The sequence below is a fragment of the Lates calcarifer genome, unplaced genomic scaffold (genome assembly GCF_001640805.2).
Source record: "Lates calcarifer isolate ASB-BC8 unplaced genomic scaffold, TLL_Latcal_v3 _unitig_5876_quiver_1976, whole genome shotgun sequence".
NCBI lineage: Eukaryota > Metazoa > Chordata > Actinopteri > Centropomidae > Lates > Lates calcarifer.
This window is the reverse complement of record NW_026117776.1, coordinates 1-19,943: the sequence shown is the minus strand read 5'-3', so window position 1 is coordinate 19,943 and position 19,943 is coordinate 1. Positions and strand designations below refer to the sequence as shown.

The window sequence follows — 19,943 nt, the reverse complement described above, 5'->3', positions numbered from 1 at the left end:
CTAATCATTACTTTTGTTTATGGTATTACAAGCAGTGGTAGTAATAGTGCTTTTAGCTCTACTTCCGTTTTTTAAAAATGTTTTAATCAGTTTTAACAGTGAAATTGTTACAAATACATTTTTAAAAGCACATTTAACACAATATTATTAGTGTTATAACAGTTTCTCATTGAATTTATTGATTTATTACGTTTTCACTAAACACAAATAAATTAAATAAAATAGTAGTCCCATTAAATCCGGTGCGAAGGAAAATGTCTGTGGTAAAACAGCAGAAGAAAATAAATATTTGTTGTAATAGGTCGTTTTATTAAAATGGAGGAGGGTGTAATACGCACTCCGAGACAGAAGGTGGCACCTAAACACACAGACCGCCGTTAAGAACCGAAAACAAGACGCAAAGACGGAAACATGCAGAGAATCATGGCTGATACTTCATTTGTCTGTAAACGTACCAGCGGTTAAATGTTCCTGCGCCATGTCGCCACGGTGAGTCTCAAACCGTCACCGGTCGATTCTTCACCAAACCTCGTTTTTGTTTTATGTTGATATCTACTTCGCTCTTTAAAGCCAGTGGGTGTGGTCTGCTAACGTTAGCGACATTAGCAGAACATGCTGCAGCTGTCAGACAGAAAAGATAAATATATTCAGACATTAGTCATTAAATTCATTTACCGAGGTTTGTAAAAGTTAGCGGGCTTTCAGTTGATGGTTCTGTCGGCAGATTCAAAAGTGACGCTTCCATGCCAAACTCCGTTTAGAAATCAGCTAATTTTAAATTTACACAAATACACAAGCGTCACAAGTACTCGCTAAGTCTAAGTCCTAAATAAACAAGACCTTCTCTTTAATTCGGCACACACTCCATACACAACAACACTAGTTTACACAGATCTTCGGCTTAAGGAAGTGGTTTGCTTGTCATTCACTCCCATGGCCGGCGACCACTAAAACAACACATGGAACTGATGGGAGTTCAGTGGAGCATGGCAGCAGCCTCCTCCTTCCAGTAAATCTATATGCAGGAAAGTAGTAGACAGTACTTTTACTCAAGTGCTGTATTTGTACTGATTTATACTTGTACTGCACTACATTTGAGTAGTGTTGTAATATTTATACTCCTACATTTATTTTAGAAGTGTAAAAACTTTTCTAATCCAGCAATAAAACCGGACATTCTGCATAATAAATAGTTTCACTGTTAGTTCTGTAATTATATTTTAAAAAGTCAGTTTATTTTCTTGTTTTGTCCATCCATCAGTCTTAAACTTATGTTGTTGTGTTTGACCAAAATATGACATTTTATAGTTTAAACCAGCAAATGTTTTACATATTTATTTATTTAGTAGCAAAAACTGATTCTTAGTTTTAGTTTTGTCTTTCAAAGACCTCGTCAGTTATTTTAATTCATCTATCCATCCATTTTCTGTTGTTTATCCAGGTTCAGAGGGAATTAATTTAGTTAATTATCTCAGTAGGAATCAATAGAACTTGTAGTTCATGTTGTTTCCAATCATATTTTCATAGTTTAGATGGTGAAAAGTCTTAAATTGAACCCAGCAGAAGTCAGATATGAACCCACTCTGCTCTAAAGTTGTAATAAAATATTGACACTTTGAAGCTGTGGTTTTTCTTCTCTCCAGTCTAATATGGATGAAGTGAACGTGGTGTGTCTTCTTGTCTGGAGATGTGTGGATGCCTGCTGCCTGCTGTTCGACCTGCTCGTTGGGACGGTCGCCTGGCTGCTGCGCCTCCTGTCCGGCCTGAGCGCCTCCACCCTGGTCGAGTACTGGAACTTCGCCCTCTTCTCCTTCCTCACCGCCACAGAAGCCATCTCTGGTGCCGCCCACGGAGCCCTGCACGCCGCGGAGGGCTGGCTGCAGTCGCTGGGGGGCGTGTTTGAGAGTTTCAAGATGGTGGGACACCTGTTCTGTCACGTGACGTGGCGCACCAAGGAGCTGCTACACCGCGGGCTCGTGTCCGGGAGCTGCGTCCTGCGACAGACGCTTGAGGGCATCGTAATCATGCTCAGCCTCGTCCTCTACTTCGTCAACACGATGGTCAACATCGTCCTCATCGGCATGCAGAACTGTCTGTCAGTGGCGGCCGGCGTGTGGGAGGTGGTGGCGGGCCCGGTCCACAGAGTGCTGGAGCTGGCTCTGACCGCGCTCACCTTCCTGTACAGCTGCCTGGTGGGTGCTTCCGTGCTGCTGTGGACGCCGTGCCAGCTGCTGCTGGACTCCCTGGGAGCGCTGGGACGCATCTTCCTCACCATGATCATGGTGGACTCTCACAGCTTGCTCGTCACTGCAGCCGCCGCCACCATCTCTCTGGCTCTGCTGCTGTTGAACCCTCGGCTTCCTGTGCTCGCTGGGCGGCTGAGCCTCCGCCTGGTCAACGCCATGCCAGGAGCTCGTGGCGCTCAGGTGACCGTTCGCCGGCTGTACGCGGTGCTGCTCGAACCAGCTCCGGCCGACCAGGTGGTCCACACCAGGACAGCACCGGACGTGACCAGGACAAGGCCCCCGAGCTCAGACACAGGTGGTTTAACCACCGACCAGCTGCCAGAGACCGACCTGAGCGAGCCAGACTCGGCTCAGGCTCAGGAGGACGGCGGCAGCAGGACGAGCCCCTCCCAGCCGAGCCCGGCGGCGGATGGCGAGCTGCTGAGCCTCCTGAAGGAGCAGGAGGAGAGGAAGAAGTGCGTCGTCTGTCAGGATCTGAGTAAGACGGTGCTGCTGCTGCCGTGCCGACACCTCTGCCTCTGCCGCCACTGCGCCGACATCCTGACGCAGCGACGGCGCTGCTGCCCGCTCTGCCGGCAGAACATCACCCAGACCCTGGACGTCTTCCTCTGACAGACCACACCGAAGCACAGGACAGAAACACGGCTCCGGGGGCTGCAACAACCGGTCGATTAATCAATTAGTCGATCGATGGAAAGTTAATCAGCAGCTCTTTAGTTAATCGAGTCATTTAAAAAAAAAAAGATATATCAAACTTCTCTGGTTTCAGCTTCTTAAATGTGAATATTTACATAAGTGAAACCTGTTTATCAGACATTTGAAGACGCCATTTTGAGCTCTGAACATTTCTCACAGTTTTCTGATCAATCAAACACCTAATCAGTTAATTAAGAGAGTAAGTGACAGATTAATCAGTAATAAGAATAATTATCAGCTGCTGCTCTGTCTGTGTTTTCATATTAGATGATCATTATTTATTTATCTGAGCAGGGACAGTGCAGAATTAAACATCATCCAAAGCGATGACTTCACCAGGTTTAAACAGCTGCTAATTCCAATTATTAAACAAATGGCCTCTGACTGCAACTAACAATTATTGATTAATCTGCCTGTTACTTTTGTCTGTGAAATGTGAAATATTCTCAACACGTCTTCAAATGTCTTGTTCGACCAAAACTCCAAACACACCAGAACTATTTAGTTTACAGTGATTCAAGACAAAGAAAAGCAGGAAGTCTTCTCATCCATTAATCGATTGATCGGTTTATTGAACAAAGTCTAATGTTGACAGAGCAGTTTGTGCCAAACAGCTGATGAAATGAGGAGTGAAACACTGGAAATGTTTTCAGATATGAGTGATTTTTTTCTCCTGTTGTCAAACCAGTCAGAATTAAACACAGCTCGTTATTTTTGCTTTTTACTCAGGAAAAAAAAAAAAAATACTATATTACTTTAAGCTGTTACCACAACCATCAGATCCAACTGAAATATTATTTTCATCTACATAATCAGTCACTGATTTTCAGACAAACAGCTGGATCAATCAGCGACTGTTTAATAATCAATAATCAACATTTTTAAAGCAAAAATGAGCAAAAAGCTTTTTGGCTCCTGCTTTAAAATGCAACATGTTGAGTTCATGAACATATTTAGTGTTTTTGACTGAGACAAAATGAGAAAATTGAAAATGTTAAATCTAAAAATTCAGTATTTTCTAACATTGATAAAATGGTCGATTGATTGATGATAGCTTTTACATTCATGAATGTTTGCAGTTTACATTTAAAGTCTGAACCAAGTTTTATTAATGTTTACTTTTTTTCCTTTTTACTGAATTTCTTGTTGCACTTTCTGCATTTCACATGCTGCTCAGTGTCTTTGTAGAAGCACAAATACTAAACTGTGTTTCTGCTTCCTGGTGAATTAATTTATTTATCTGATGAGTCTGAAATAACAGAACAACAGAGAAGCTCTTAAATCTTAGAAACTTTAACACTGGATTCATACACTTACAGTTTTGTGCCAAAGATTTAAAGTTACAGTCGTTTTTGTACTTATGTAAAAACAAATGTGTTTCTGCTTTTGTTTGTTTTTTTTTAATATTGTGAACATTTATTTAAAAAACTATAAAAGCTGTCTTTGAATATCTGCTCAGGATCTTTAATTTGAGTTCATTTTAAACTATTTTAAGTCCCAACATTTCCGCTAATTTGATCTGCTACAGATTAAATACAATAATTAAGTTATAAAATTCATGCCCTGTTTGTTTCTGTTTTATTTTTAATTCAAACTCTCACCAACTTTCTAAGAAGAAAGGCTTTTGTAGAAGAGCTCAGAGCTAAATGAAATGACCAGTTGGAAGCTTAGTGGTGCTCCTGCAATAATCCAAATCCTTTAGGTTTTTGTGGAAGGAACCAGGCTGATGCTAACTTCAGGGCTGGACTACGGACTACATATCCCACAAACCCACAGGTGTGCGCCAGATGAGTTTTAAGCATGAATGTAAAATTTGTAAGTTGATTATTTATCACTTAATGAAATTAACAGGCAGCCAGTGTGATAAACAATTAAAGTCAATTTTTAAACAAAAATGCCAAAAATGTCCTCAGCTACTTCCTGCTTTTATTTGACTTATTTCTAAACTAAATATCTGACATTTTATGGACTTAACTTCTCGGAGTAATAGATTTGTTTTCAGCAAATTAACTGGTGATGAAAATAGTGTAGTAATAAATGCTTTATGTTCTGTTAGAGGACTCGGTTGTTTTCAGCTGTTGCTGTGAAGAACATGTGAGTACAGCTGTAGATTCACAGTCTAAGTTCAGTAACTAAGTTTATCACAGGTAGAAACACAGAGAAGAAGCCACAGCTGCCGTCCTTTCACTGTCTCCGTTTCCTGTCTGCAGGTTTATTTCAGCTCAGTCAGGTTTAACAGTTCGCTGTGGTCAGTTTTTAGGGTTTGCTGCTTTCAGCACATGTACAGTTACAGAATAAGCTGCATGGGAACATACACAGCGGTGGACAGTAACTACACACATTAACTCAATGACTGTACTTGAGTTACTTGTGCTTTATTTGAATGTTTCTATTTATTTTGCTCCAGTACATTTAAAAGTTAATTTGTAGATCAGAATTTTCCACTCAAGACATTACTTATATTTTCAGCATTTAAAACTGTTTAAATTAGTCAATTCATTGATTAGCCGGTCAACCTGAGGTTCAATCTGCAAATATTTTGGTAATAATTGTTTGAAGTCATTTTTCAAGCAAAAATAACAAATTTGTGGGTTCCAGCTTTTTAAATCTGAGAATTTGTCAGTTCTTCTATCTTTTTGTTGTTGAATATTTTGCTGTTAAAACTAGCGGTGGACTGATTATTACTTTAATTTTAGTTTTTACGATCATCTGCATCATTTTTTTTCAATCCGATTCCCGATTATTATTTTTGTTTGTGACGCAGTCGCCTCTGTCTACGTCCCGCCCACAGCACTATCTGATTGGTTACACGTCACGAGTAATAGCTTACCCGCTTGTTAAGTCTGATGTCACCGGCTGACGTAAATATGTGTCCGGGTCGTCATCTCTGCGTGACTCCAGTTTTCGGTTCTGATCAGATCTGAGTTAAATAAAACTTTTCAGTGTCATTCTACTGTTTTCACTGGGACGAGGAAGAGAAGATGAAATGGCTGCAGCTGATGACGTGAGTTACAATGAGGAAAAACAAAGTTTGACGCTAGCAGGTGCTAATGTTAGCTAGCTAACCTAGCTAACAGCACCAGTTAGCACCCACAGGTAAAAGCAGGTACCCCTGATATAAGCTCTGGGTTTTACAGGGTGTTTCTTGCTGTGATTCCACATCTTCATGTTTCAGTTAAAGTGAATAAAGCCGGATGTAGTTAGCTGTTTTCACCTTGTTTGCTTTCTGCAGTTTTTGTTTTAAGAAAAGACTGAAAACGTCTTTTTAAATTAAACATTTGCATAAAAGCATTTAATGAATTTTCTGTTATTCTAAATTTTGACACCAATATTTTTTACTGCAGATGTATATTGGTTCCAAATACTGGTTATCAGTCTCCTTGATTGGTAATAATCTGTATCGATAGTGGCCCTGAAAAAAACATCAGTCAACCTCTAGTTAAAAGAAAACATTTAGAGACATCAGTGTGGGGTAGATGGTTAAAAAGAGTAACAGTAAAAACAAAGTTTTCTGTGTTATGACTACTTTTAATTTTGATACTAGCAGTTCAGTAATTATACCTTTTTTGACATTTCAGTGCAGGACTTTTACTTGTAATGGAGTACTTTTACACTGCAGTAATAGATCTGAATACTCCTCTTCATTCAGAGAGTTTCAGGGTTGGAGAGGAGGAGGACCGAAGCTGTTTCCTGAGTCAGAGCGAAGCTGAAACAGACGACACTGTGACCAGACTCCAGTAAGAAAACAGATGTTTTAGTGAATCTGAAGCAGGAGAGATGATTCCTCTGTACATCACCGTCACTGCTCTGATGGTCACATCAGCAGCTCAAGGTAAGAATGAAGTATTCATAATGATCATGATTACAGCACCATTTTATTAATGAACAAAAAAGTCCACATATTGGTTTAGATTTAGTTATTTGATCAAAAAACACATTTTTTCAAGTCATTGTAAACCCTGTAAAAGTCTTTTGTCGAAGACAATTTGAGATGTTATATCTTGTTGAAAACGTACACTTGCACATAGCTTTACAACTTTATAAGGTCATCTCTCGCATTGCAATTTTTTAATTACTTTTTTTTTTTCAAATTGTACAGCGGGTAGATGTAAACATTGTTTAAATTTTACATAAACAAAAGACTTTTCCAAACAAAAATAAATAAAAAATAATAGACATACAACAATAATAATATTAATAATGATGATAATAATAATAATAACAATAGTCGATCTCTATTAATATCTCCTATTCAAACCCAGTCTTACAGCAGTTGATGAAGTGATTGCTAAATATAATCTTTTGATTTTGTGTGCATGGTCATGAATTAACATTTTTTCATGACTTGTAGTTAAAAAAAAGTCATGAAATTTAACGTACTGATTAATTTAGCCTACATTAACAGGAATTGTCTATTTGTTCATGGCAATAAAACTTAATTTTGTAGCATCTGCAGCAATATTACATTTATTTATGATTATATTTGGGCACACACAGCATTTTGTTAAGGATCTTCCATCTTGTCATTTTTACTAATGATCAGTTAAAGTGTGTTTGTAGATGTCTAAAAAGTGTAATTTGTTCAATGTTAAAATGGCTTGTCGTAAGTAAAGGTGTTGGAAGATGCCTGATGGAAGAAACAGACTTGTTTGAGTACCGTACTGAACAGTTTTCTTGAAGCTGCCATCTTGTGTCATGATAACATTGGCATCATCAACTGTATAAATAATTTTGCGTACCGGGAGACAAACCTGTCAGTCTTTGGCAAAAATCACAGTTTCTAATCGAAAGTAGGTCATTTGTGTGACTCGTGTAGATCCGATCTGTTTTTTAACTTTTAACACATACAACACCACTGAGAAGAGTGAAGTTTAAAGAGGGCTGTCTCTGGTTGGTAAGTTTTTGACTGTCCATATGTCTTAAGGTAAGAATCTCTATCAGTAGAGTTATAATGACCTTGACTGGCTTATATGACGATATGTCAAGCTCAGGACTGTTAATTAGCCTGATAAGATGGAGATGTTTTGATTTTGCGAATGCTAGCCATCAAAATTTGGATGTAGCATTAGCTGTTAATGTTATTTTTCTGGAGTCTAATGTTAGCTAGCATAACTGAACTCATGCTAGGGCTCTATAACTGCTCATTTAATGTTAGTAATGTTACCATTTTGTCAACAATCGCAATATAAGTTAAAAGTGCCAACTTGATGTTAATCTTAGTCTCCATAGTTTCATTTTCTTTGTGCTAAGATTACTAAGGTTAACACCACAACATAATTAAACTATATGCTTTTGTGTTTGTTTTCATGAGACAACTGTGGAGTAAAGTTATATAAAATAAAGCTACATTACCACTGATGTAGTTAAAGGGAACGATTGTTAGTCATCTAATTATACCGACCAAACAGCAGTTGCAGTCGTTGTTAAGAGCAAAAGGTGCGTTAATATTTTATCATAGCAAGTCATAATGATAAAATTGTGTGACTCTCTCCACCAAATATAAAATACGCCATCTTTCCATTTGATTTTTTATTTGTTTGATTAGTTAATCATCCAGTGTATTTTGATGGTGATGATTCAGATAGAAAATATCTGAACATTTTAATTTTCAAACATTCTTGTTATGATTCTTGAATCTCTTTGTCTTTCAGTTTGTATATAAAGGAAGACATTAAGACATTTACATTGGTACAGATTTTCAACATAAGAATTAATCACATCAAGAAAAACCTGCATGATAATCAAACCTATGAAGAAAATCATGAACTGTTTCCCTCCTACATAGTGAAAAGCAGATGTCCACTGAAGGTGGTGTGGTGAAATATGTTGTCAAATATCTTTGTGTTAGGCCACAGCTGCAAAAACACAGTGTCTCCAACCTCTAGAAGCAGGGTAATACCGTTAGAAGAAGTCCCATAAAGGGATGAGTGATGCCCATATGCAAGAAAAGTGGGCTCTGAGTTCTTGACCAACACAGCGCCTGTAGGATGTGAAGCAGATCCAGGCAGACCGATGTACCACTCAAACTGGTAAGCTCCTCTCACAGGTGCAGTGAAAATACCTGTGGGACATTTATTTTTGTCATTTCAAATGGAAAATGAACATCTGTCAGTCAGTAACTTGAGCACAGAAGAAAAGTGACATTGTTTTTTTTAAATATCTCAGAGTTCAGTACCTGAGTTTGAGTTGTAGGCCTTCCCAATGTTTGTGACGACATTTGTAAAGACCAGAGTTGTGCGTTGGGGGAAGGTTCCGATTGTTATGTCGTGGTTGCCAGTGTACAGAGAGGCTGAGAAAGCCACTGGTTTGACTGAGAGAGAGACAGGAATGTGATTTAAACTGTGGAGACACTGCTGTCTATCAACAAGTCAAACCTTCTCTATAAAAGTATCATAATGAAAAAAACATTTATGTTCAATGAAACCATTATTTGACTGAATTAATTTCATTGTTTAGCAGAGAACTGCTGTGGTTACAAACATGACATGATATTATTGAGATCGCTCACTCATTATCTTGTTATATTAGACACTGTTTTCCATTCTGGATTTTAAGGTTGTTGTTTTTTTTTTTAGAATAAATACAAGTACCTTCCGCCTGTTGCTTCAGTTTGGAAATCTCAGTCTCCTGCTTCTCCAGCTTTTCTGCTTGTGCTGAGAAAAAAGCACAAATTTTTTGCAACACCATTGATTTCTTTGCAAATTGCCTCAGTATACTTTTGATTCAGCAAACAACACACAAACCATGTCTGTCTTGATATTAATGAACTGCTATGACATGACATAGAAACCTTTTGTAAAACAACAGTGGTTCCTAGTGAAGGTTTCCTGATGCTGTTACTTCTATCACTACCTGACATGATACTGTACCTTGGTTCTCCTTCTGTAAGAACGTCATCTCCACCTTTTGTTGAGCCACTGAGGCGGTCAGTTCTCTCAGCACAGCATGGACGTCCTGTGGACAGGGCTGCTGGAGCGCGATTTGCTTTGCAAGAATTTCTTCATCTGCCTCCGCTGTAGACTGAGCTGAGCAGACCAGCTGCAACAAGAGAAGCACAGTGATCTTCATTCTCACATTGGAAGTTTTCTCAGTTGAACTGTGTCTTCTACAAACCTGTGACCTTTATATAGCTCAGCAAAAACAGGCGTGTAGATCAGGGAGGTGGATGTCAGAGACGTATGCACACATTTTTAGAGGCAGTGGCTTAATTCAACTACAACAATCATCATCTCCATAATTTTTAAGGTTTGCCACTAATCACATTCCTCAACTATCTATCAAACATTTCAAATGGCTCTTTTCAATGTGAGATCTGTCTCCAACAAAACATTGATTTAAAGTGATTTATTTTATCTGCTATCGTAGCTTTTAGGTCCTTGTTTAGCACTAATGGTCGTAGCCAACTTGTTGAGTTGGTGGCCTTGTGAGTGTCTTAAAGCAGATTTTAAAATGTCATCAAAATTCTCATTATACATTTTCATTGTCTGAAGCTCAAACTTGAAGTTCTCCACCAGAGTATACTGGCAGCAACTTATTGCCTCCTAAAACCAATCACCAGTTTTTTAGCTAACTGCTATAAAGATACAAGAGCATTTGATTTTTTTAATAACTTTTCAGTGTTTTCGGGGGCTTTAAGCTTCATTTCAACAACTTTATATTTTGTTTCTGATAAGAACAAGACAGACCAGGTTTGAACTCATCAGTGATCAGATCAACAAGCATTTTAAGTTGGGGTTTTCCCATTCATCTCAAACAAGCTGTCCTTTCATTTTTCCTCATTCCTCAAACAACAAAACAAACTGACTATACATGTCACATTGTATAGTGTGCCATCATCAGGACGGGGAGCAAAGAAACCACAATGAGGAAACTACAACTCTGCCCTAAACTTTGTCCAGATTTTTTCAACAGTAGCCCTAATCCACCATGGGTGAGCCCTCCAACAATATCTCCTTTTATACAGGTACAGAAGGTGGGAATGTTGTGTTGTTATTCCACCTGGCTGTTCTGTCTAAAAGGTACCAGCAGAGCTGAGCAACACAGACACACCAGTGCTCAAGTATAAACACATGAGAGAGAAGGCCCTGTGTTTTTAAGGAGTTTTCAAGCTCCTAAAATCTTTTGGAGACACTGTTGGCCCCCGTTTTAGTTTGAAAACTCTGGGGTTGCAGTTTAGTCTGGACAAACAGAAACTGAGTCTTTTGGAGACACTTCCTGATTGGGTCCTGTCAGTCATAACTTATCCATCTATTTCCTCATACTTCTGGCACTGTGAGAGACTGATGGTTTGAGATGCTGTTAACACATAGTACTTATTAATGTTAAAGACCTGAATGTTTATAGCAAGGCTCTGAATCTTTACTCTTCTTTGTACCTGGCATTTTTTGGTGTCAGTGTGATCGTCTGAGGATAAAAGCTGTCCCTCAGATTGATCAGCCTGATCAACAGATCTAATCTACTGCCCCAGCCTTCATCCTAACCCAGCTCACCAAGCAGGAAACTGTGCATGTAACATTAAATGCTTCAACTTTGACTTGATGACTATCTTTTGCTGCTGTTTTGGCTAGATTGTACCGCAACATAAAAATGAACCATTCCCCGACTTTCTCCGTTGCCTTTAACACCCTGTGGACTGATTTCTATGTTAAAGAACTCCAGACCTTGCTAAGGTGAACAAATCGGTAGCAAATACTGTGTTGAGTGGATGATGTCAGCTTCATCCAAACTCCCAGTGCCGATCTGGCTGGTAAATCGTTTGTTAATTACTTAATCAGCTAACAAACCAAAACCAGATCCCTGCAGTGCAGCTAAGTTTCAGCTACCTGGCTAACCTTTACTTGTTTGTTTGGTAACGTTATCGCCATGGTCGGACAATGAGGAGTGCTGGTGAAGGTGAGATTCGGTCCTTTGGAGGTGCAGCTGACCTCCCTCTTTCCTTATAACACACAGAGTTTGTGAAGTAGTGATTGGCTCGGGTTATCAAAGTCCTGCCAAATCAATCGCAAGTCAATCACAGCTTGAACATACAAGGAAAACATTTATTTGACGCATACTTTTTTAGAGTGGCTCATGTCCCATCCATTAACATGGAAGGAACAGGGTTTATGACCTATACTGCAGCCAGCCACCAGGGGGCGATCAAGATGTTTAGACTTCACTTTTGGGGAGCTGTCATGTCATCTGTCTTTTTATACAGTCATTGATGGATCCCCATCAGCCATATTAAACAGGCTGAGCTGAGGTGAAAATCATTATACCTGCTTAGCATCAGTATGTTAGCATTATTACTGTGAGCCTCATAAAGCTATTAGCATGGCTGCAGACTCTCAGTCTTAAGTATTTTCATGCAGTTCCTCAATTTGCACACTGGGTGTCACTGTAACTGTAACAATGGGCTCATCTTGGGTAGTACAGTGGTGTTGGTAGTGAAGGTGTTGGATGGTGCATGATTACAGAAGCAGACTTTGACTGCCTTACTGAGCAGTTTACATGAAGCTGCCATCTTGTGATGATGATGTTGGTTTCTTTCAACTCTGGGAACTGTTTAAAAATGATACAGAAATGTCCACAGATAGTGCTGCAATGATATGTTTATTTAATTCAAATGACATGGAAAGATACATGTACACCATTATTGTCAATCATTATGTGTATTTGGATGCAGATCCAGAAAAACAAAACTGCACATACAGCTGGAGAAAAAGAGGGAGTGTTTCCCTCTCACACAGTGAACAGCAGATGACCACTGAAGGTGGTGTGGTGATATAAATTGTCAAATACCTTCGTGTTAGGCCAAAGACGAAGAAACACAACATCTTCAGCCTCTAGAAGCAGCGTAACACCTTCAGAAGAAGTCCCGAAACCATTCGTCTGATGCTCATAAGCAAGAAAAATGTGATCTGTGTTCTTCACCAACGCAGCACCTGCAATAGATCCGTGAACACCTATGTACCACTCAAAGTGGTAAGCTCCTTTCACAGGTGCTGTGAAAACACCTGTGGAACATAATTTTAGTCATTTCAAATGGAAAATCAACAGTTGTATCATCTGTCAAAGCAACTTCAGCATGGTATTTCAGAGTTCAGTACCTGTGTTTGCGTCGTAGGCATTTCCAATGTTTGTGACAACATGTTTGAAGACCAGAGTAGTTTGTGTGTTAAAGGGTCCGAGAGTCACTTCGCCATGAGCCACCAGAGAAGCTGAGAAAGCCACCTGTTTGACTGAGAGAACAATGTAATTATTCAGAGCTGTCTGTGGATACACTGATGTGATCAATATTCTGTGTGTCTTTGTTCTATAAACAACTTTAAGTAGGTTTTTTCACTTCTGAACATAGTTTCAGAATGAAAACCTTCAAATATTAAATTACTAATTTTGAGCTGCACCTTCTCCATAAAAGTAGCACAATGACAAAAACATTTATTTGCAATGAAAACATTATTTGACAGTTTGAATAATTTTATTGTTACAGAAGCTGAGAATTGCTGTGGTTGTAAACATTACACTGAATAAATTTTACCAAGATGCAACCTTGTTTTGCAATTCAATCAATAAAACGATAATTGCTAACAACTGATAACAATTACACTAATCATTACTACCACGTAATTAAGTTAGAAACATAGTTCAGGTTTTAATTTGTAAAGCATGTTAGGGGATTACTGCATGTATGCAAACTTGGTGATATATTACATAGCATTTTAAATATTTCATTTTAAAAACATTTTTCCTTGAATAGTCATCTATGGAAATGCACATAAAAGCATCAATCTTTCACATACTACATATGCTAAAGAAACCATACCTCTTTTGAAATAATCAGAACCATTTCAACACAATACCTTGAAACTGTTGTTTCAGATTGTTAATCTCAGTCCTCTGCTTCTCCAACTCAGTTTCCTGCTTCACCAGTTCTTTCAGTTTTGCTGCTTGTTCTGAAAAAAAGCACAAATAACTTTGCATCATCAATTGTTTTGGAAATTGCTCCAATATATTTGTGTGATTACAGCAAACAATACAAATCCCAAAATGTTCCTAGTGAAGGTTTCCTGATGCTGTTACTTCTATCACTACCTGACATGATACTGTACCTTGGTTCTCTATTTTCAAGAACGTTATCTCCACTTTCTGTTGAGCCACTGAGGCAGCCAGCTCTTTCAGCAAATCACGGATGTCCTGTGGAAGAGGCTGCTGAATTTCCTTATCTGCCTCCAGTGTAGTCTGAGCTGTGGAGTCAGAGCAGACCAGCAGCAACAGGAGAAACACAGTGATCTTCATTGTCACGTTGGATGTTTTCTCAGTTGAACTGTGTCTTCTACAAACCTGTGACCTTTATATAGCTCAGCAAAAACAGGCGTGTAGATCAGGGAGGTGGATGTCAGAGACGTATGCTCACATTTTTAGAGGTAGTGGCTTAATTCAACAACAGTTTCTAGCACTGGGCCCAAATCTGAACGTTTAGAACAACAAACGGGCCTTGTAGCGCGACATAATCAAAAAACAGAGATGTAGTGTCTGGGACATCACAGGACACCCCGATGAAAAAACTAACATGTCAGAATATTTTGTATTTTAAAGCCTAGTGTGACGTCTCCTATGATACATTCCTTCAAATGACTGCATATAAAGATGAACGACATGACAGCTTCTCGATCGCCCTGGGTTATTGTACTGTGATGGCATAATCATATAAGACAAGACACTGATCTCTGTTTACATTTAATGGCAACAAGATTCTGTGAGATTATATTACACACAAGTTAAGTTTTCGAGGCCTTGAAGCCTCGATTACATGGATTTAGTTCTGTTGCAGCCAAGAACAAAATGACCCAGGTGAGATGAACAAGAACTTCCTTTGAAGTGGTGTTCACCTGACACTTGATGAATTTTTCATTGAATATTTCCTTGTTCCTCAAAACAGGAAAAACAAGTTGAAAACACAGTTCACATTACCAACATTTAACATCTCACAACAAGGAAAACAAACCAGCCTGTCAAGATGTCAGAAGTATGAGGAAACAGATGGTCATCAGTTCCCGTCACTCCTTCAGAAAAAAAAACACATTTTATTTTTTTATCTATCCTTCCAACCATCCATCCGTCACTCCAACGGGAAATCTTCCTTTGTCCATTGGCCTTTTTCTTCTGATTGCACAGAAGGGACGATTGATGGAACTCAATATAATATATTGACAATATTGATTATACTCAATATAATCTGGATTCATGTTGGGCAATGCGAGATATGACTGATAGCAAGACTCAGTATCAGATGATATGTGAAACGTGAAAACAATTTTTGTGGGGTGGGCCAGAGGTAGAGACAATGAGGACAACGAGGAAATGATGAACTCATCATCGTAACACACCCCCAACAGAAGTACACAGTAGTCTCATTCCATTCTGAGGCCTAAACATGGCTCATGACTCTCAGTGGGTTAAACTGCAATGTAACGTCGGTCAGAGGTGACACACAGATCCCCATCGTGAGGATCTATGTGGGTCCAGTTGATCTAGGTTCTGTGGGTTCTGAGATGTGATTCAGAGCAATGAGTGATTTTGCTTGATGCAACCAGTGGACTCAGCAGAGAGAGAGATTAAGTGTAATTCAATTCAATTCAATTTTATTTATATAGCGCCATATCACAACAACAGTCATCTCAAGGCACTTTTCATATAGAGCAGGTCTAGACCGTACTCTTTAAAATAGGTATTTACAGAGAGAGACCCAACAAATCCCACCCATTCATCTCAAACTTGTCGTCCTTTCATTTTTCCTCATTCCTCAAACAACAAGACCTCCAACAATATCTCCTTTTATACAGGTACAGAAGGTGGGAATGTTGTGTTGTTATTCCACCTGGCTGTTCTGTCTAAAAGGTACCAGCAGAGCTGAGCAACACAGACACCAGTGCTCAAGTATAAACACATGAGAGAGAAGGCCCTGTGTTTTTAAGGAGTTTTCAAGCTCCTAAAATCTTTTGGAGACACTGTTGGCCCCCGTTTTAGTTTGAAAACTCTGGGGTTGCAGTTTAGTCTGGACAAACAGAAACTGAGTCTTTTGGAGACACTTCCTGATTGGGTCCTGTCAGTCATAACTTATCCATCTATTTCCTCATACTTCTGGCACTGTGAGAGACTGATGGTTTGAGATGCTGTTAACACATAGTACTTATTAATGTTAAAGACCTGAATGTTTATAGCAAGGCTCTGAATCTTTACTCTTCTTTGTACCTGGCATTTTTTGATGTCAGTGTGATGGCCTGAGGATAAAAGCTGTCCCTCAGATTGATCAGCCTGATCAACAGATCTAATCTACTGCCCCAGCTTCAACTTTGACTTGATGACTATCTTTTGCTGCTGTTTTAGCTAGGTCACAGAACTTCCTGGTTAAAAGTACAGTACAGAAGATTTTGAAAATGAACCATTCCCCGACTTTCTCCGTTGCCTTTAACACCCTGTGGACTGATTTCTATGTTAAAGAACTCCAGACCTTGCTAAGGTGAACAAATCGGTAGCAAATACTGTGTTGAGTGGATGATGTCAGCTTCATCCAAACTCCCAGTGCCGATCTGGCTGGTAAATCGTTTGTTAATTACTTAATCAGCTAACAAACCAAAACCAGATCCCTGCAGTGCAGCTAAGTTTAAGCTACCTGGCTAACCTTTACTTGTTTGTTTGGTAACGTTATCGCCATGGTCGGACAATGAGGAGTGCTCCCACAGCAAGCACACAGTGAGGGCTGGTGAAGAGACTGACAGGGTCAGCAAGATCTTTATGGATGTTCACACCTGCCTACATACAGAGAAAAGCAGGATGCAGGCTGTAGTTCACTTTGGGAATTTTGGGCTCAGTATCTTTCCCTGGGATACTTCAGCATGCAGACTTGGCTAAGGACATGTCCAGAGTTCATCACCACATTGTTTGAGGTGAGATTTCCAGTTCTGCCAGAAAGCAGTCAGTCAGTGAGGAAATCCACTGAGGCCAAGGCTGTACAGTTCTACACGCCTTGTGAAGTAAAAGTCAGAGGTCGACTGAGAAAACAGGTTTTCAAGGTTTTAAAAATGATGGAGATGATGATTGTTGTAGTTGAATTAAGCCACTGCCTCTAAAAATGTGAGCATACGTCTCTGACATCCACCTCCCTGATCTACACGCCTGTTTTTGCTGAGCTATAAAAAGCTCACAGGTTTGTAGAAGACACAGTTCAACTGAGAAAACTTCCAATGTGAGAATGAAGATCACTGTGCTTCTCTTGTTGCAGCTGGTCTGCTCAGCTCAGTCTACAGCGGAGGCAGATAAGGAAATTCTTGCAAAGCAAATCGCGCTCCAGCAGCCCTGTCCACAGGACGTCCATGCTGTGCTGAGAGAACTGACCGCCTCAGTGGCTCAACAAAAGGTGGAGATGACGTTCTTACAGAAGGAGAACCAAGGTACAGTATCATGTCAGGTAGTGATAGAAGTAACAGCATCAGGAAACCTTCACTAGGAACCACTGTTGATTTACAAAGGTTTCTATGTCATGCCAGAAATATCCACAACATTTTGGGTTTTGTGTTGTTTCCTGTAATCAGACCAATATGTCAGAGCTTTTTCCAAAACAGTTAGTGGTGCAGAAAAAACAAACTCTCAAAGGTATTTGTGCTTTTTTTTTTCAGAGCAAACAGCAAAGCTGAAGACTGAGATTAACAATCTGAAGCAACAGCTTGAAGGTATGATGTAGAAATAATCGTGACGGATCGCATGCTGATTTCTCTGATATGTGAGACATTGATGAGTTGATCTGCGTTTCCATTTATAGCCATTCAGAAAAGTATTCAGAGAATATTTCATATTTAAGATACATGTAGAGAACTCCTAAATATCCTGCACAGTTAAGATCTGGAACCATGTTTCTAAGAGTAGATAATGTCATTACTCTCTCAGTCAGACAGGTGGCGTTCTCAGTCTCTCTGTTGACTGAAGGTTCGGCGACTCTTGGACCCTTTGGCACGTTCACTACTCTGATCTTCAAACATGTCATCACAAACATTGGAAATGCCTACAACCCAAACACAGGTACTGAACTCTGAAATACTCACAGTCATGATGAAGTTGCTCTGATTGACAGATGTTGATTTTCCATTTGAAATGACAAAAACAAATGTCCCACAGGTATGTTCACTGCACCTGTGAGAGGAGCGTACCACTTCGAGTTCTACATAGGTACGTCTGGAGCGAGTACAGCTGCTGTGTTGGTCAAGAACACAAACCACATTTTTGCAACATATGAGCACCAGTCATCTGGTTTTGGGAGTACTGCTCAAGGTGCTTCACTGCTTCTAGAGGCTGGAGATGTTGTGTTTGTTCGTCTTTGGGTTCACAACACGATATTTGACAATCAAAATCGCCACACCACCTTCAGTGGTCATCTGCTGTTCACTATGTGAGAGGGAAACACTCCCTCTTTTTCAACTATATGAAAATTGAAATGTTGAGAGTTTTAAACTCTTCATCTGATCATGATAAACAATTATGGTGTATGGGTAACTTTTTTTCTGATTCCCTGTCATTTGAACTAAAGAATAAACATATCACTTCTTTATTATTTTTGTTTCATATTTTAAACTAAATATAATATCACTTCAAACATGAACTATGACAGTGTTTTATGGTCACATTCATCAAATGTTCAAGTTTAGTTTATGGTTAAAACTCCAATATTTTTCTACCTGTTTGGTTTTAATTTAAAGGTTTATTTTGCTCTTATTATCACATAGTCCCACATACTGCCCAAAACAGATCCTTGTCGTTGACTCTCAGCTCATTACATTACAAACACTGCCACCTACTGTTTCTCTGCTGGAACAGGTCAAGCCTGTGTTAAAGCTGTTAGCTGTGCACCACAAAGCTGGTCCAGTCATGTTTTTATCTCCATTATTACAACAGACTTTTGATTTCCAAGCCACTTGTCTTAGTGAGAGATCTATTCATCAGCAAGTAATTATACAGACTTTATTTAGAATTCATTTTAATATCTTACTGATTACTTTAAAGACTCCTCAGTCACATTTCTGACCTTTTAGTACTGTATGAACCAGTTGTTGGTGTTTTCCTGTTTCACCTCACATTTCCTGTTCTTTAAGTATTTCCTCATTCCCCCAAAAACAGTGAAACTGACACTTTATTTCATGATATAGTGCAGACAGAGCACAAAGAGGAAACTACAGCTTTGTTTAGATTTTGTCAAAAGTCCCTCTATTACATTGGGGGGAGGGGTAAAGTGTCATCTTGTATTGTTAAAGTAAATGATGTTTCTGTGCAAAATATCTGTAGCCATGCAGTGGCTGCAGCAGGATCCATATTGTATCCCCAACACCACATTTCACAAAACACTATATTTCACACAACACAGAATATCCCTAAATGCACAAAACATCTCATAAAACACTACATTTTGCCAAACATCGAACCTGTCCAGATGTTGTTTCCTTTGTAGAATCACAGTAAGACAATAAACACTGTTACTGTACTAACCCTTTCAGTTCATGTAGATAATGCAGCTGCCTCAGTACTTATTTTGCACGTGGGTGAACATTTTCTTTCTCGTACACTGAAGAAGTATCACATTACAATTGATCAAATTCAGACAGGAGATCAGTGTCATGATGAGGAACAGTATGTTGTGGTATTTGTTTACCTTATGCTCTGAAAAACAACAAATGAGATAATTATGTTTTTTTAGCCTTAAGAAACAAAACCCCAGTAGGAACAGCTTCAGTGCATTCTAAGAGAAATTAAAGCTGCGAGCAGCGTTGAACGGGCCCTCGCACCCGGCGCCCGTCGGGGGAGCGGCGACCGCGGGACCCCGGCAACCGCGGGGTCAACGCAGGTCGCAGGGCACACGCTGGCGTAACAGTTCACACTTCCGAGATGTAAAAATTTAAAATAAAAGCTTTTATGCTAATTATTTTCTGTGATAATATTTTTCAGAGCTCATCATCTGTGACAGCTCATGGCTCT

General features: G+C 39.3%; 4 protein-coding genes across 4 annotated transcripts; 2 read left to right on the top strand and 2 right to left on the bottom strand.

Annotated features, from left to right (window-relative positions):
• Positions 1-355: 355 nt before the first annotated feature.
• Positions 356-4,501, top strand: LOC108877205 (E3 ubiquitin-protein ligase RNF26-like). Its single transcript, XM_018667174.2, has 2 exons — positions 356-489; positions 1,644-4,501. Exons 1-2 carry the CDS (start codon positions 466-468, stop codon positions 2,856-2,858), a joined length of 1,239 nt encoding a protein of 412 aa, XP_018522690.1. The 5' UTR covers positions 356-465; the 3' UTR covers positions 2,859-4,501.
• A 3,941-nt stretch (positions 4,502-8,442) lies between these two features.
• LOC108877203 (collagen alpha-1(VIII) chain-like) lies at positions 8,443-10,060 on the bottom strand. The gene is made up of 4 exons (XM_018667173.2): positions 9,812-10,060; positions 9,533-9,595; positions 9,118-9,252; positions 8,443-9,003 (listed from the first exon to the last, which is right to left on the bottom strand). The coding sequence occupies exons 1-4, from the start codon at positions 10,008-10,010 to the stop codon at positions 8,720-8,722; spliced, it is 681 nt and encodes a 226-aa protein (XP_018522689.1). The 5' UTR covers positions 10,011-10,060; the 3' UTR covers positions 8,443-8,719.
• A 2,454-nt stretch (positions 10,061-12,514) lies between these two features.
• LOC108877201 (complement C1q tumor necrosis factor-related protein 3-like) lies at positions 12,515-14,256 on the bottom strand. Its single transcript, XM_018667171.2, has 4 exons — positions 14,033-14,256; positions 13,784-13,876; positions 13,031-13,162; positions 12,515-12,937 (listed from the first exon to the last, which is right to left on the bottom strand). The coding sequence occupies exons 1-4, from the start codon at positions 14,217-14,219 to the stop codon at positions 12,663-12,665; spliced, it is 687 nt and encodes a 228-aa protein (XP_018522687.1). The 5' UTR covers positions 14,220-14,256; the 3' UTR covers positions 12,515-12,662.
• Positions 14,257-17,133: 2,877 nt separating this feature from the next.
• LOC108877202 (complement C1q-like protein 2) lies at positions 17,134-18,528 on the top strand. The gene is made up of 4 exons (XM_018667172.2): positions 17,134-17,374; positions 17,600-17,653; positions 17,868-17,999; positions 18,096-18,528. The coding sequence occupies exons 1-4, from the start codon at positions 17,176-17,178 to the stop codon at positions 18,368-18,370; spliced, it is 660 nt and encodes a 219-aa protein (XP_018522688.1). The 5' UTR covers positions 17,134-17,175; the 3' UTR covers positions 18,371-18,528.
• The last annotated feature ends 1,415 nt before the right edge of the window (positions 18,529-19,943 follow it).